A 17,513-nucleotide genomic window follows, 5' to 3' on the forward strand; every position below is an offset into this window, starting at 1 on the left:
AAGCCGGGCGTGGTGGCACACACCTTTAATTCCAGCATTGGGGAGGCAGAGGCAGGTGGATCGCTGTGAGTTTGAGGCCAGCCTGGTCTACAAAGTGAGTCCAGGACAGCCAAGGCTACACAGAGAAACCCTGTCTCAAAAAAACAAAATAAATGATTGTGAGCCACTAGATGTGGGTGCCAGGAACCAAACTGGAGTCCTCTGCAAGAGCCAAAACTGCTCTTAACGACTTAGCTACCTTTCCAGCCTGTGTTTCTTCTTTCATAGTTATATGCATTAAAAAGCATGGTACTTCCTAACACAAGGAAGGTTATGGTAACTTAGGACCTATACTGATTTTTATCACTTACAGTTCTGTTATCATTGGGAAAATCCTCGTTGTGAGCCATCCTTGTTTCCACTTATGCTAACAGCATCACCATGGGTCTAAGTCTTTTCTTAAGGGGCTTAAAATAGCCTTCCGAAACAAAGTCCTCAAGGAATCTGTGAGTGCTACATTATTTTCCTGCAACAGTGTGGTGCTTTGAAAGGAGCATTCAATGACACATACCTGTAATCCTGGCACTTAGGGAGACAGAAGCGGGAGGATCAAGAGTTGACCAGCCTGGGCTACGCACATGATGGCACCCTGCCACAAAAGACAGAACAGTTAACAGGAAGACCCAAAATATGAGTATGTGACTGAAATATATCTAGACACACTTAAAAGTTTTCACAACTTCCATTTAACATAATAATTTTCGTTTGAGCCACCATTCTGTGAAGGTTTAGAGGCTAAATACTTATGCATTATCTGTATTAAGGTATGAATGCTACATGATTTATGAAAATCAATAACCAAATTTTTTAGCCATCTAAGCGAAACTTGAGCAAAGATTTCTGCTGAGTTAAAACCTGTTGTATAGCTTGCAGAGTCTGCAGCGGGTCCTGTTGTTGTGATCATGTCTGGGCTTGGACATGTGAGAGAGCTGGGTTTTCTTTTGTAAATTAACCATGTCTTGTGGCCTCTGTCTTTTTCCTCTCCTAGACGTAGTCAGAGCATGCCACTGCCCCCTGCCATTTCTTTATTCTCAGCTTTAGTCTAACAGAGTTATTCATTCTTCTGATGAGACTGGACCACTTACTTGCTTCAGGTTAACATGGCTTCTGTTCTGCTTTATCTACAGTGAAAATTATAGACTCTGACATGCTGTCAACATCACTTGACAAACAGCTGGTTTACTCTTGCAGCCCCATGCCTGCTTCATTCCTTGATCTCTTGTTTTCCTTCCTTCCTTCCTTTGATATAGTCTTAGGTGAGATAGATAGATAGATAGATAGATAGATAGATAGATAGATAGATAGATAATAGACAGACAGACAGATAGATAGATCCTGTTTGTACTCAGCTGCCTATGAGTTGCTTTGTAGCCCAAGGTGGCCTTGAACTCCAGCTCCTCCTCCCTCAGACTCCCAAGACCTGCAGTCACAGATGTGTGCTGTGACACCCATCTCCCCTAGTTATTCTCTGTACAGCCTCAAAACCAGTTTACATAGTCTCTCATCTGCTGGTTAAATAAAGAAAAAGAAAAGAAGTCATTTGGTCTGCTCAGTTCATGTTGCCCTATGACTACAAGTAAAACACTTCATCACTGCCCAACTGTGTATTAGCCCAGAGAGCATAGCTCTTTATTCATTTTATTTATTTATTTATTTTTGGTGAAGACAAGAAACATAACATTAACATAGTTTTCCTTCAAGCACACAGGAGAAGACAAAGGACTGAGATCCTCGGGTGGTTTGATAGCGATTCTACTCCTCACACTGGTTAAGAACATGACGTCAAGTGTTACAGCAAGAAATACCAGTAAGACTAGTTACATTTTTTCTTTTTGAAATCACTTTTTCAAGACAATAGCAACAGTTTTCAAAATCTTCAGACTTCAAAGATCACATTTGTGGATTGTATTTCTAAGAATACAGTTATATATGAACAGACACCAGAACAAGTTAATCTAGGATTGAATGTTCACAGGGGTCTTCATACTGCAAAGGATAGAAATCAGAATGATTGCACTTGTTCTCAATCCTAAGCAAAAGGCAGGCTTGTAAACATCAATTCTGCCAGTCAGCTGACAGGGAGTAATAGGGTTTGGTCAAGCACAGTGGAATAAGGAGTGTACACCATTGATTTCCCACAGACAAAGGTCACTCCTAGAATCTAAAGAAGAAAAAAAGAAAAAAAACAAAAACAAAAACACCGACTTACATCTGTTTACAAAAGATCTACTGGTGAAGTTCACAATTAGGAAAAACTATAGGAAAATCCTCCCAAGTATCCCTCTTAAATCCCAGCCCATCTGATCTCCCCACTCTGCACTGGAACATGCCTGAGGGACCCCTGTCCCCAACCCTGCTCCTGCAGTATGTTAGTCATCACAGGAGACCTAGAAAAACTCACTCTGTAATGGGCTCTTCCCTCTAGTCCTACTCTTAGATGCCCAGCATCCCCTGAAGGTATCCAGACCTCCTGAGGCCTGGAGGAGCTCCTGAAATGCTCTTTACATCAGAAAGAGAGTAGGTGAGGGCTGCAGCAGCTACAGGAGCCCAAGCAGCACTGCTGCACACCCACTGGAACTTGTCCTGCTAATCCAGACTCCTCATATCCACACATCCCTCAAAAGAGGCTTGGAGCCTCCCACAATGCACTGACTCTCCAGCCAGCTCCCTCCTTTGTTAGGATGGAAACAAGGAAATTCAAAAGCTGATAAGTCAGGGCCAAGGTCAGGCAAAATGGAAGGAGGAGGACGCACATTGTTGCTCTCTGGTCATTTCTACAGGCTGATGCCCCCAGAAGAAAGATGAGACAGGTGCTGTTTCAGTTGCACTCACTCACATCCTGCTCAAGGGGGGCACAGGGTCTGTCACTGAGATTCTTCTTTCTCTTCTCTCAGATTCTAAGCCTAAGAAACACAGTATCTGCTAGAACGAACGAGGGAAGAGTGGAGGTGGCCTCCCTTGAAATTTTCAGACGTTGCTAAGAGAAGGGTGGAATTGTGAGGCAGCAAGCGATTTGGGGTCTACTTTACAGTACTTTTTTCTGCCTGTACACAACCAAGGGAAGAACAAATTTAAAAAAAAAAGGAGCCCGTTGTCTGTTTTGTTTTTCTGTCTCTAGGATGTAACTGCTCCAGAGAGAAATAAAGGGGGGAAGAAAAATAGAAGAGTCAGAGAGAGAAAGGCATAGCAAGCTCTGTGTGCCAGAAAAGATTGCTAACTGCCCCAACCTAGGCAACTTAGACGTAACCAGAGCGGGTGTGGACACAGAAAGGGGGAGTGGGGATTACCTAACAAAGTTGCCTGGATTCAAAATAATGTGCTGGCTAGGGCTCAGAAGAGCTAACTGCTGCAAGGGAGCCACTCTAGCTTTGCTTCGGGCACAGCCGCATGTGACTACACATCCTGCCCAGCAGCCTCCTGGGTCATGGGTAACACAGGGAGTCCTGTGTGCTGCCCTGGAGCTTTAGGTCCTTAGGAACAGCGTCAGCCTGTGCAAAGCTCAACCAGGAGAGAGCTGCGGGCAATTGGCACAGGCTTTCCTACTCACCAGTGGCTGATCATGAGGCACAGTAACCAGAAGGTACAGCGAGGTAAGCGAAAACACGTCTCACCTGCTGCTTCACTCATGTCTAGTAGTCACCCACCAGCCACCTGCTTGTTTTCTAGGTGACAAGCAAGGTAAATAAACAGCAAAGGCCCAGGAAGATCAGCTGGTGATAGCCTGGAAGGTCCTGTTGGGCTGGGTTGGGATACAGTTCCATCTTGCAGTGGTCAAACTCACAGTTCATCACAGTACATAGATATCAGGAACATAGCCGACAGTATGAAACCTGGCTAGTTCTTGGTAAGGATGTGTCAAGCTTTCTTGTGGTGGAGAACCACTTTTTAAAAAAAAAACTGGAAGGAGACCATGGTCACAGACAGGAACCAAGCCATGCAAAAGGAAGGCAGCACAAAGGACAGCAGTGTGAGCTTGGTGTAAAAGGAGTTCGAAGGCCATGCACTTGGAACACCATTAACACTATGCAGAACATCGTGATGGCCCAGAGAAAGACGACCATAGACTTGGAAGCCACAATCTTGAAACTACTGGGGAGACTTAGAAGAACCAAAGGACACAATCCAACAGGAAGAGAAAGCAGACAGAAGGCTGCATGCTGCCGGCCAAGCCGAGGAGGTGGTAGGGCTCCTGCAGGAGCTTGTCACAAGGGCGGCGCTTAGCCAGACTGGAACCTGAAGGACCTGGGACTCTCCACTGGCTGTCTTGGTGGGACTCGAACTCCTCTGCGTGGCCCATCGCCCATCAGGTAGTATTGTAGGGGGTTGGACCACAGCTCCCCTTTAATAATTTCAGCTATTCTGTCGAATTCTAGGAGGCTGTGGTCTGAGAACCAATTGAAGAAACTGGGAATCGTGTTCCCCTCCCTATTCCTGTGGATATGGGCCTGGGGTTCTTGGCCCCGGTGCCAGCGGATGGGAGTAGAGAGCGACACCACTCGACCGGAGGATCTGCGCTCATATTCTTTAACCAGCCCCTCATTTCGGAAGTAGGGGTTGCTTTGAAAGATGAACTTAAATTTGCAGCCGGCTCTTGGGTGTTTAAGCTCCTCCACCTCTAAATTGATCATGTACCTCATCATGTCTTCATCTTGGCCACTGATCATTGGTGACAGCTGGGGGTGGTTCCGAAAAGCGGTGACCCAGAAACCCGGGATGTTTTGGATGATGAAACTTCTGCGCTGCATGTGGAGCCTTCTCATCCGCCCAAATTTGCGTTCCAACTGGAGGAAGGCCCTGTCGGCTTGCGCATTTACGTTTGACAGCTCCTGATCGATGGCCTCCAGCGAGTCCATGCAATTATTGATCTTCGGAGCCCTGGGACGAGATTCCTCCTTTCCTCCTCCAGCTACCTTTTTCTCCTTCTGTGCTCCCTTCTTTTCCTGCATCGCCGCCCCTGCTTCTCCCTCCTTGCCCGCGGCTGCAGAGATGGCGCACTTGGTAGCCGTCATTTCCTTGGTCTTCTTCACCCCCGCCATCATCTGAGATCCCAGACCCACTGCACCACAGGCCTCCAGAGCTTTCTGCCCAGTCGGGCTGCGTGGCCCTTGGAACTGACAGCCATTTTTATTGCTGTCATCGGCTGCCGCAGTAGCGGAGGCTGCGTCCCCGCCCTTTGGTGGAGGCAGAGCATCCTCCAGCCCTTCTCCGGCTGCCGCAGCACGGCTATTCTCAGCCACTCCGAGGCAGAGCTCAGAGCCGCAGTGCTCTGAATCTGGGGGCGCGCCTCCCTCCGCACCGGCCTCACCTGCAGCCTCCATCACCCGCGCTGCGTCGGTTTCCTCGCAGAGCCCCTGATCCTGCTTCAGATCCAGATCTTCCTGGACACGGACAGAAGTCGTGGAATTAGCGACGGGGAGCTCGTTGCCCCCATCCAGGCCGCTCATTTTGGCAGATGTCAGCCCTGCAGAGGAGACTTTCTTGTCCTCTGCAGGCGCAGCGCAGCACCGCAGTGAGTGCTTGGCTCCTCCCCCTTTCCTTCGGGGCTGGTGCTACCATGGCAACCCGTGACGTCAGGGCAGCAGCTGCATCTAACTGTAGCGCGAGAACTCGCTACCCAGGTAATTTCGCTTGTCAATCAAGTGGGTTTTCTTGTTTTTGTTTTGGGTTTTTTTTGGTGGTGGTGGTGGTGGTGGTGGTGGTGGTGGTGGTGGTGGTGGTACTGGTGTGTGTGTGTGTGGTTGGTTTTGCTTTTTGGTCATTTTAAGGATGCTGTAGATTGAACATATCTGGGAAATTGCGTTTGTTTGCGTAAATGGGGGCAGAATTTTATTTATGTGTATTCCTGAATCTCTGAATTAATTTCGACAGTATCTAAACCGTTGTCTCAAAACAAATGTTTAAAAAGGAGTTATTGTCTAACAAAGTCAGATCTCAGCAAGATTCTCAGGACTAGAAAATCGAGTTCACCAACTCCCAGGCCTTGCTTATTTTGGACACAAATTAATGGCGGCTACTGAGGGATTGCGCAGAATAAAATTTTGAAAAAGAAGTGTCGTCGCTGTTTTTATTTTCATGCAAACAAGACATTCCAAAGGTCTTCGATTTCTGCAGAGATTTTGATGTTTATTTATATTGGCCGAGGACGAAGCAAGTGGATATTTCTTCACTCTTAAATAAACAGTAAGCTGCTCCTTTCTTACAGGTGGCCACAAGCATGCCATACGCACCAAGTTAACCCTTGAATATTACTGAGGGAAATAAAATCTCAGAGGATTTTAATTTCTAAAACGATGCATATTAATGTTTCTTTGCTTAGGTTATGATCTTAGGTTCTGCTTCGTGCATATAGGGACGAAGCCAAATAACGTTTGCCCAAATTTGTTTTTGTAAAGGTAGAAACCATCAGGTTTTTTTCTCAGACAGCTAAATTATTGTCTCTTTAAATTATCTACTTAAAAGAAGAAAGGTCTTTAATTCATGTCAGTTTAGAGAGTGTATCTGAAACCACCACTGCCTCTTAGTTTGGCAGAGTCTGAAAATGCTATTGTTAATTCTTGAAAAAGGTAAGACCAAAGAAAGACTTAAATTTTGCATATTTAATGTTTCAAATCCTTCTAGAACAAAGGTTTACAGCTCTTTGCCATGGGAAATGGACTCTTGGTTATGCTTAAATAAGAGTCTGGGAATAGAGGTTTAAAGAAAACAGCATCACTCTCTGTGAGAGAAACAATGGCCCCTGGTTCAGCTAAGACTGAAGGCAATGACAGAAACATGGACAAACATCATACAGTCTGATTTTTTTCTTCCTACTTCAAAGTTGGGTGTCCCTACTCAAAGACAGTATACCCAGACTTGCATCTTCCTGCCCCCAAAATAAATCAATTATCTGAATAAAATAAAAATATACAAACAAAATCAACTCCATAGATAGCAAATATTTTTTTTTGGCCCCCTTTCCTTTTTCTCTTAAACATTCCTCTTGCCTTGCTGGGGTGAAATCAATGTACTATTTTATTTTCTGTGTAACAGACATTGTACTGTAATTGACTTTGTGACTTCTGGGTTATTCTTTAGCATTGCATTGTTTCTTTACCTAAAGACTTCATGCTGTTAAAAGAGTAACAAACACTCTTGGACTTTAACCTAAACAGAGATTCAGAGAAACATCAAATACTGAACCAAATTGCAGGACAATGAAAAGGAAGAAAAAAGTTTGCTATATCTCCATTAAAAAAAAAATGAGAAAAATCACATGTAGACTTCTTTCTCTTGTATATTTCAGTGTTTTAAAGACTTATTTCTCTACTGCTGGAAACACCCTGCCTCTGTCTTTGATTTGGTTATCCCTGTCACCTAAATCACTTGTTAAGATGTCACTCCCTGCCCCTTCTTTAAATGTCTATAGAATTACATTGAGCATTTAAAATGCATTGTTTCATAGCCAAGGACCCAGGAAGCACCCAGAAATCAAGTTATTCATACGTGTATAAATGGCAAACAGCCTCTTCCCATTACAGGTGTCTAGCCTTCCATACTGTTTACTACCTCAGCACTGTTAGTCCCCAAAATTCCTATAGTTCTATGGCTTTTGACGCCCAATTTAGACCTTCTCTAGGTTTTACTTCTTCTTCTTCTTCTTCTTCTTTTTTTTTTTTTTTTTCGGTTTTTGAGACAATGTTTCTCTATGTGGCCTTGGCTGTCCTGGACTCACTTTGTAGACCAGGCTGGCCTTGAACTCACAGTGATCCGCCTGCCTCTGCCTCCCTAGTGCTGGGATTAAAGGCGTGAGCTACCACACCTGGCCCAGGTTTTACTCTTTAACAGTCTTGTTTGTTTCATGATGACTATTTTCCTCATCCCAGCTAGATGGTAATGCTACGTAGCAAGCAGGTCCATTGATGCTAATCCAGCATAGGAGTGTTTTCATAAAACCTGATGTGAAATTTTAAATTTTTGTTTTGTTTTGTTTTGTTTGTTTTTTGAGATAGGCTTTCTCTCTCTCTGTAGCCCTGGCTGTCCTGGAATTCACTCTCTTGACCAGGCTGTCCTGGAACTCAATATCAGCCTGCCTCTGCCTCCCAACTGCTGAGATTAAAGGTGTGCACACCGCCCAGCGAAATTTAGATTTAGATAAAACTCTTTTGTCAGAATGGATAATATGTCTCTCCTAGTGTTTGAGTTGTGTAGATGAAGCTGTGAATCATACCTTAAGGTTTTGGTACTTTAATAGATTGGACATTTTCTATATGATGGAGCCTGTTCTGTTGGCAACTGGCAATGAATCTCAACCTCATTGAAAATACTATGTCAATAACATGATTCTATACAAAAATAGTCATAGAAAATTCTGTGAAAACCCATAGCATAACTTTATTTACTGGGAAAGAAGATGTTTATCAGAAGTCCAAATATAATAGTCAAATGGAAATGATTTTACTAAAGTATATTATATTAGAAAACTTATGCAAGATGCCATTATTCTTCTGAACTGTTGATTTTTTCAGAATAATATTTCTAGTTATATGTTCATGAGTTATATTCGTGTTTGTATACTATATACTGCTACATAAAGTATGACTTCCACTTTGCCTCAGGTGGAACTGAAGAGAAACTGATTTACAATCCCACAGCAAATGGCAAAGCCACGATCTGCACCTACATAATCTGGCTCCGAAGTCTGCTACTCATTAACGATACTATTCAATGGGAAACACAAAAACTGTATAATTAAGAAAGCACTTTTTAAAAACTTAAGACCACATGCCGTAGCAACCTTCCTAACTCTGTTTAATCATTTGAGGCTGCTCTAACAAGAGACCTTGGGCTAGATTAATTTTTTAAAAAAGTAGATTTATTTCTTGGCATTCTGGAGATTATGTAGTCAAAGACCAAGGAGCCAGTAGAGAGGGTGTCTGCTGAGGACCTGCTTCCTGCTTCATAAGCAGGATTCTTGTTGTGTCCTTACGTGAGGAGCAGGAAAGGTTGAGGATCTTCTTATAGTAGCACTAATCCCATTAAGACCCCCAACTGAGCCCTCAATAAGCAAATTAATTGGTTCTCAATTAACCCTCATCCTGGGGATTCGATCTCAACATCTTATTGCAGAGGCATAATCATTAGATCTGTAGCACTTGGTTTCCTCACAAAATTAATTGTTGGAGATGTACCTAGTTCTTAATGCAGAAGAGAATGAATTATCCTCTAGATCAATGCCTTTATAGTTCTCAATGCATTTGATACAACATTCATTATTTTAACAAATATTATGACTAGTTTTCTTTCTTGAAATTGACATAGTATACTATTACGTATATACAGAGATGGGACAGGCAGAGAGGAGACAGTAAGGAGATGGGGGGAAGGGGGAGTGACTGAGAATCTCTTCGTAGCTCTAGCTGTCCTGGAACTCACTTTGTAGACCAGCAAGCTGGCCTTAAACTCAGATTCATGTGCCTCTGTCTCCAGAGTGCTGGATCAAAGGTGGACACCTCCACACCCAGGTGCTTTTTATTTCCTTAATGCAACTTTAATCATTGTAAGATCATAGTACTAGCTTACAGATAAATGAAAGACATCTTTTACATCTGTTTCAATATGTAGATGCTGTGGCATGCATACCCTTCATGCTACAACGACATAGGTGGTTATACACACGGCATCAGCAATGTGTGGAGTTACCACCTGGATCACACGGATGGTACTAGAGGCATGAGGAGTGGAATCTATTGAGCTGAAGAGCAGCATTACAGTAAAATTCTGTGGCTAAATGAAGTTTCAACAACTTACACTGTCCCTATCTCCTAGTTCTAAGCTTAGCACGCTTTTTTATTAAATTTTACATCTCTAAAATGTCTGTTTATGAGCCGGTCAATAAGGGCTTACAACTGTTATCATAAGAATAGCATTCACAATGTAGTTGGCATTGTCTGGGCACATGTGAACTTGGCTGTTGGTCTCATTGTCAAAACTGGACAACTGCAGCCTCTTGACATTTCAATCATCAAACTCTTTCAAATGATGGGAGGGAGAAGAGCTGGGATTATGTGTCCTCTGGATGCCTTCTGCTGCCATCTGGCAAGAGCGAGAGAGCACCAGGGCCGACTTTGCAGGAGTGTTGTGATTTGGTAAACATGTCTCAGAGGAACTTGTATTAAGTGCCAGGGCATCTTATGAGAATGCCACGCATTTGGACTCTAAAAAGAAATTTTACTATCTGGATATAGTCAGGCAGAGTCAGGAGGATCACTACAAGTTTGAGACCAGCCCAGTCTACACCGTGAGTTCTAGGCCCACCAGAGCAACATGGTAGGACCGTGTCTCAAATATAAAAAGAAAGAAAAGACATGTCACCACCAAAATTTTTCAAGGTGCAGAGGGAGAACAATGCTGCTTGAGGAAGCATGGACACCAAGACTTTTGATTCAAACTATGATTAAGGTTTATTCTATTTTTTTCCTCCTTTATTAATTTATTCTTGTTACATCTCAATGGTTATCCCATCCCTTGTATCCTCCCATTCTTCCCTCCCTCCCAATTTCCCCTTATTCCCCTCCCCTATGACTGTTCCTGAGGGGGATTACCTCCCCCTCTATATGATCATAGGGTATCAAGTCTCTTCTTGGTAACTTGCTGTCCTTCCTCTGAGTGCCACCAGGTCTCCCCCTCCAGGGGACATGGTCAAAGGTGAGGCACCAGAGTATGTGAGAAAGTCATATCCCACTCTCCACTCTACTGTGGAGAGTGTTCTGTCCATTGGCTAGATCTGGGTAGGGGCTTAAGGTTTACCGCCTGTATTGTCCTTGGCTGGTGCCTTAGATTAAGGTTTATTCTAAATAGGAATCAATTGGGGAATAATGAAACTACTTTTATTTTGCTTATGGCTTTCATGTATATCCATGAGTGATATATGATAAATCACATGTATGTTCCCTTTGAAACATGCACCATGACATGTTTTTAGACTGCCCCAAAACTTGCCCTGTAGCTGAGGATAATCTTCAACTCCTGATCTTTTTGATCTGCCTCTAAAGAGCTGTCACCATGTCCAACCCATAAAATACTTTTAAAACCTAAAAGTCAGTCAAATATAAAATTAAAATTCTAAGAACTAGAATGACAAAGTCTTACGTTCAGGTTTGATGGCTTTCATAGAATGAACTGGTGGTGTGTTTCACCCTCAATGGTGTTAGGGTAGACGAGGCAGAAAATGACTCTTTAAATGTGGCATATATTAAAACAGTGTAATTTCTGTCTTCACCTGTGAAATAGTGCATACTGTGACATCTAAAAATATTTTACAAATGTAAAGGCTTACCACTGGATGATTTTATAGAGGGAACTGTCCCAATGACAAGTTCCCTACAAATGCCCACACACAGTTACTGTAATAACCATAATTAGTCCCACAAATAAGAAGTGGTACACACACAAACACACACACAGAGAAAGACAGAGAGGGGGGGGATTGGTTTTTTGCATGTCTGTTTGCTTTAACATGTATACATAAGGTTTTTCCATTTCTGGTCCCTAGGGCAGAGGAAGCGGCATTTAGGATAATATTAAAATCTGACTCTGTTGGCATTTGAGTTTTCTCTCAAGAAAATATTTATTTTGGCAGTTTTAGATCGTAAGCTCACTGAAATAACTGTGGCATGACTTTTAGCGTAAACTCGGCACTCTACTATGAAGGCTGAATTACACAGTCCTTGTTCTACTTTGCCTATCACTATTAAAAATACACACTTTTTTCATAGGCTCATTTAGTTATGATGGTTCCCTGTAATGTTCATTAAACAAACAAACGTTCACGCATCCTTGTTCTCTCAAGTGTTGAAAGAAACCAGGGAGAGGGGACATGACTAAATGCTCTCAAACCTGTTTTGGTTGGCTTTGTAAACACACTATGCTATTTTGATTTTTTCTGTTGTTATTGTGGTGATGTTACTGGGATTTCAACAAGTCAGTCAGGCAAGCTTCTATCACTGAACCCCTAGCCCAATCAAAGACACACTTTGCAGTCAAGTCCTAACTCTGTTATTGAACACGCTAGTTGGTGTGGGTAAGTTGCTTCACCTGACAAGACCCCAATGCCCTCGTACTACCGTACCCTCCACATTCCATAGTGACACCAGTTCCTGAGTTCTCACTAGCGAGTTTACACATGTTAAAGTTCTCCGGACTCTTCTGCTTCATTCTGTTATGAAGGAACATGCAGCCAAACAAGTTAATCTGCGCAGTAAAAAAACAGAAGTTACATATGTGGTGACAAGGAACAGCTGCAACCTTATAGGATCTGAAGACCTCATACAAAACAAAGAAAATAAAATTTACTTACAGAACTGTCATAAAGGTAAAGTGCTTTAACTGTGTATAATATGCAAGAGCCAACTTGATCATATTCTTTGTTATTTTTTTCTCTCTTTTTTTTTTCTCTTTTTTTTCTTTTTTTTTCTTTTTTTCTTTGTTATTTTTATCCTAAGAATGGCTACATTAAGCAGACTATATTGCAGGCAGTACAAATATTAAATTTTATTCTATAACTACTATAGGGATAAAGGGCTTCAGGGGTGGGAAGTGTACGGAATGAAGAAACAAGTGAAAACCTGGGAAAGGGAAGAGCTGAGCTAAGTCATCAAGATTCAAAGGACATAAGCACAGTGCTCTCCCACTACGGTGATTACCTCCAAGGACTCCAGGCACATGCTCTTTCTGGCTGATTAAAAAGAAAGGGGTTTATTGTTGGAACTAAAGTGATTATTACGTCATTTCATACTAGCACAAGGACTTTATACTTTTTAAATACTAACTTTGTGAAGTCTATGTTTTTAACAGCTAACTTTAAGTAGAATTGCCTTCACAGTCACTCAAAGTGGAACAGGGAATACGGATTTCAAATCAAATCTGTCGAATGCAAACTCTGCTTATAGTGGATACACAGCACAGTAGTTTTCAGTCTGGATGGGCTCAGCCACTATCTGAAATTACATTTCACTCAAATACCTAGTGAGCGGAGAAATGTGAGACACAGGAGTGAGACTCCTGTGATAGAGCTTATATATATAGTAAGTAGGACTTTAATCCAAACAAGTAGAAAGCAGAAATATCCTGGAAAATGATTCTGGGAAAACAGGATCTCAAAATACACAACTATACATCATGATTGCTACCTTTCTGGGATTTATAAAACCATACATATCTTGGTTCATCTATTTCATATTTAATGCTAACTTGAAATCTGTTAGTACATTTCCCTCATTACTGAAGAAACTGAAGATTCACCAAATCTAGACCAAAAGTAAACTCAAGAAAAGTTTAGCCATAAAGTGGTTGACTACATCACCACCCAGACACCCACACACCATGGTAACTGCTCTGAACTGTGTTGTCCTAAGTGAAATTGGGACTTTAAGAGGACAGAAAGTAAGTACTAATCGCCTGCTAGAAGTAATCATCCCATCGACTAAAGCCAAGATTTACACCAAACAGTTAAAAAAAAAAATCAGCCAAAGAGGCCTGGCAGTGGCAGTGCACATCTTTTATCTCTGAGTTCAAGGCCAGCCTGGTATGAAGAGTTCCACAGAGAAAGCCTGTCCGGGAAGGTAGGAGAACAAGGCAAGAAAAAATCAGCAAAAGGGATTTTCTTTGTCCATTGTCAGCATATCTAGTATAGTTACTGATGGTTCCTGGGAGATGGGAGATAAAAGGGACAGCAGTGGAGGCACAGGGGTGGGGTGTAGGGCAGCAGTGGGGGTGCAGGGGTGGGGTGTGGGGGCAGCAGTGGGGGCACAGGGGTGGGGGGTGGGGCAGCAGTAGGGGCACAGGGGTGAGGGTGGGGCGGCGGTGGGGGTTAGGGTAGCAGTAGGGGCACAGGGGTGGGGGTGGGGCGGCGGTGGGGGTTGGGGTAGCAGTAGGGGCACAGGGGTGGGGTGTGGGGCAGGAGTGGAGGTGCAGGGGTAGGGGGTGGGGCAGCAGTGAGGGCACAGGGGTGGGGGTGGGGCAGCAGTGAGGGCACAGGGGTGGGGGTGGGGCAGCAGTGAGGGCACAGGGGTGGGGGTGGGGCAGCAGTGGGGGTGCAGGGATGGGGGTTGGGGCAGCAGTAGAGATGCAGGGGTGGGAGTGGAGGCGCAGGGGTGGGGTGTGGAGCAGCAGTGAGGGCACAGGGGTGGGGGGTGGGGCGGCAGTAGGGGCACAGGGGTAGGGGAGGAAAGGTGTTATAACAGAAAACAATGCAACCATTGTCCCAAATTCATGTTTAAGAAAGTACCATTGCAAAATACAACAAAATGTATGCACAAAATCCTTAAAAATGGGTAAAATCGGGCTGGAGAGATGGCTCAGAGGTTAAGAGCACTGGGTGCTCTTCCAAAGGTCCTGAGTTCAAGTCCCAGCAACCACATGGCGGCTCATAATCATTTATAATGTGATCTGATGCCCTCTTCTGGTGTGCAGGTGTACATGCAGGCAAAAACACTGTATACATAATCAATAAATAAAGCTTTTTTTAAAAATGGGTAATATGAAAATTGCCATCAACATGTGAATTTTGCAAGAGCCAAGGAATTAATCACAGACAATTCAGAAATTCCTTAAACGTGTTAATACTTAAGCAGGTATTATTCCTCTGGTTCTTTTAACTTTTTATTTAATATTTGTTTTTATCTTATGAGTATTTCAACTGCATGTATGTGTATGTACCACGCACATGCTTGGTACCCTCAGAAGTAGTAAGAATCATGGAACTGGAGTGAGAAAAGGCTGTGAACTGCTGTGTGGGTGCTAGGAATGAAGGCCAGATCTTCTGCAACAACAGCTGGGCTCTTACCCACTCTTACCCAGTGCTCCAGCCCCCACTTATCTGTGAGTTGCTGAGTAATTGGAGAGTTTTGAAGGGACAAACTTCTGAGTCAGTTTGACAAAATGGAAGGAAGTCACTATCTCCTCACTTGAATTCAAAGAAGTAAACTTGGCTGCATCTTTGGGTCTAATTAATGTGGGTAGAATTCCAGATATCAGATTTCAAAGCATTTATAAATTAAATGAAATATTAACACCGAACAGAAGAAGGTGTATAGTGGGACTTTCTGGACCCACCAAGCACCGTGCTGATATTCTCAGCCCACTGGCATATATAACCATTAATGCTTGCAATCTTTTAGCAGCGTGAGACACACCAGCAGCTCATGGCTTTGTGCTGTTGTTACCCTCTCTGCAGCGTTGTCTAATGAGCTTATAATTCAGGTCTCTACATTATGGGTAAGGAAACTGAGCCTCCAAGAAGTAGGTCACTTTGACTAATACTCTGTATGATAATTCTTTAAAATGTTACTTAATCCCAAAATGCTATGTAAAACTAGCATCTAACTGATCCATCGTGTTATTGCTAAGTCAACTATCTAACTATTCATAAAAATTAGTAACTTTACCTAAGTGACCCACTTCATGTGTTCTCCCACGTGTTAACAAGAAAATTTCTTTAAATAAAAATGGAGCTAGGCTGGGGACGGGTGGCGCACACCTGTAATCCCAGCACTCAGGAGGCAGAGGCAGGTGGATCTCTGTGATCTACAGAGGGAGTCCAGGCCAAGCAAAGCTACACAGAGAACCTATTTTGAAAATAAACAGCTGGAGCTAGAAGGTAAGCATCCATGTATTTCCTAGTGTGGTGTTCTAGTTTGCTTTCCTGCTGCTGTCATAAACACGACAGGCTAACCAAAAGTAACTTAATAAGGAAAGACTCAGGTCAGCTTATAGGGCCATCATCAAGGACAGAACACCTGGAGGCAGAACTGAAGCCGACCATTTAAGAATGTTGTGTGCTCGCTTCGGCAGCACATATACTAAAATTAGAACGATACAGAGAAGATTAGCACGGCCCCTGCTCAAGGATGACACGCAAATTTGTGAAGCGTTCCATTTAAAAAAAAAAAAAAGGTACTTATGGGGGAGGAGGTTCCCCTCTTGGGGAGGGGAATAGGGGGAAAGTGAGAGGGAAGAACAGGAAGATACAAGTGAGGGGATAACAATTGAGTTGTAATCTGAATACATTAATAAAATGAAAAAAAATTTTTAAAAAAGAATGCTGCTTATTGATTTGCTCAGCTACCTTTCTTATGGCCTAGTCTCACCTGCCTAAGGATGCTGCTGCCTATAGTGGGCCAGGCCCTTTTTAGAAAATGACCCATCATATGGCCAGCAGCCAACCTGATCTGAACCCTTTTTCAAGTGAGCTTCCTTTTTTTCCTAGCTCACTCCAGGTTGTGACAAGTTGACAATTACAGCTGACTATGACATGTAGCTAGGTGAAAACTATTTTGTGGGTCTTCAGAATCTCTGAGATCAGAGAAAATGGATAAAGGCAGTCCAGTGGATAAAAGTAGCCCCTCAGAGCGCAAACCAAGCACTTAGCCATGAAGAAGGAACTGTTCCCAAGTTGTTCACTTCTTTCACACGATGCTCATATAACTGTGACTTCTATAGTTTAGGACTCAATAGTAAAAGAAGTGAGTAGTTGTCACCATCTTTTATGTCTCCTCTTGGAAGCATATGGCCCCTTGGTCCCTCCTAAATTTGCTTGTGTTTATTTTTTAGGGAAGAGCAATAGGATTTTTAAGAAGGAAAACACCAAATGATACTCTTTCATTGAGTGAATTACTCAATAGCAAAAACAGCCTTTATCATCTGATTTCACCTCTATCACATCCAAAAGTAGTGATTAAGATAGCTAGAATTGTAAAAGCCACACTATTTTCAGGAGCAAAGTATGTTCCTTCAAGTGGTAAGCACTCATGGAAGTGACCTGATACAACAGCAAGCCCAGACTTTCTGTTGCTAAAATACAAAGCTCATGTAACAGATACAAGATGCTAATGTATTCAGTGTCTGAAATGTTTTCTGAATATTGTGTAGAGTCATTCTAGAAAAATATAAATCTATGCTAATCTTTTGAATTAGCTAGAATTTAGCAAATATAAATCATGGAATGTCAACTTAGGACCCAATCTACGTTACCTATATCCAGAAATAGACTGAGTTGCACAGTACATTTAGCAAGGATGCTAATAAATAAAAAAAAAAGTTTTCCCAGATGAGAAGGTCTGGAAATAGTGTATTACATGGTAAGTACTCCCTAAATGTTTGCTTATGAAATGTACATTTGAATAAAGCATGAAAATATCATCTATGGAGATAGAAACTGGGAACCTGAGGAAGTAAAGGGATGGTGGTTCTGCACAAGTCATGTGGGAAGAACTGACATTTCAGTAAGCAGTTGTAACTGTCAAAATTTAAAGCAACAAAACATGACAATAACAACCACTCTTATAGTAGGGAGATACAGTACCGTGCTCTCTTGTCATACCTTTGAGATAATCGTTTTGAGGTCATTAAAGAAATTTGATAATTCTATAATCAATTATACAATTTATACAAACTCACTGAAGCAGATTTATGGCCAGGGTGAAAAATAAGCCATCCAA

The 17,513-nt window shown here is 42.6% G+C and overlaps 1 protein-coding gene across 1 annotated transcript; it reads right to left on the reverse strand.

The window, feature by feature from the left end:
- Positions 1–1,640: 1,640 nt before the first annotated feature.
- TSPYL4 (TSPY like 4) lies at positions 1,641–5,692 on the reverse strand. The gene has a single exon (XM_084775383.1). The coding sequence runs from the start codon at positions 5,481–5,483 to the stop codon at positions 4,257–4,259; it is 1,227 nt and encodes a 408-aa protein (XP_084631509.1). The 5' UTR covers positions 5,484–5,692; the 3' UTR covers positions 1,641–4,256.
- Positions 5,693–17,513: the final 11,821 nt, after the last annotated feature.

The sequence above is a fragment of the Acomys minous genome (genome assembly GCF_964271855.1).
Source record: "Acomys minous genome assembly, chromosome: 3".
In the NCBI taxonomy this organism is placed as follows: domain Eukaryota; kingdom Metazoa; phylum Chordata; class Mammalia; order Rodentia; family Muridae; genus Acomys; species Acomys minous.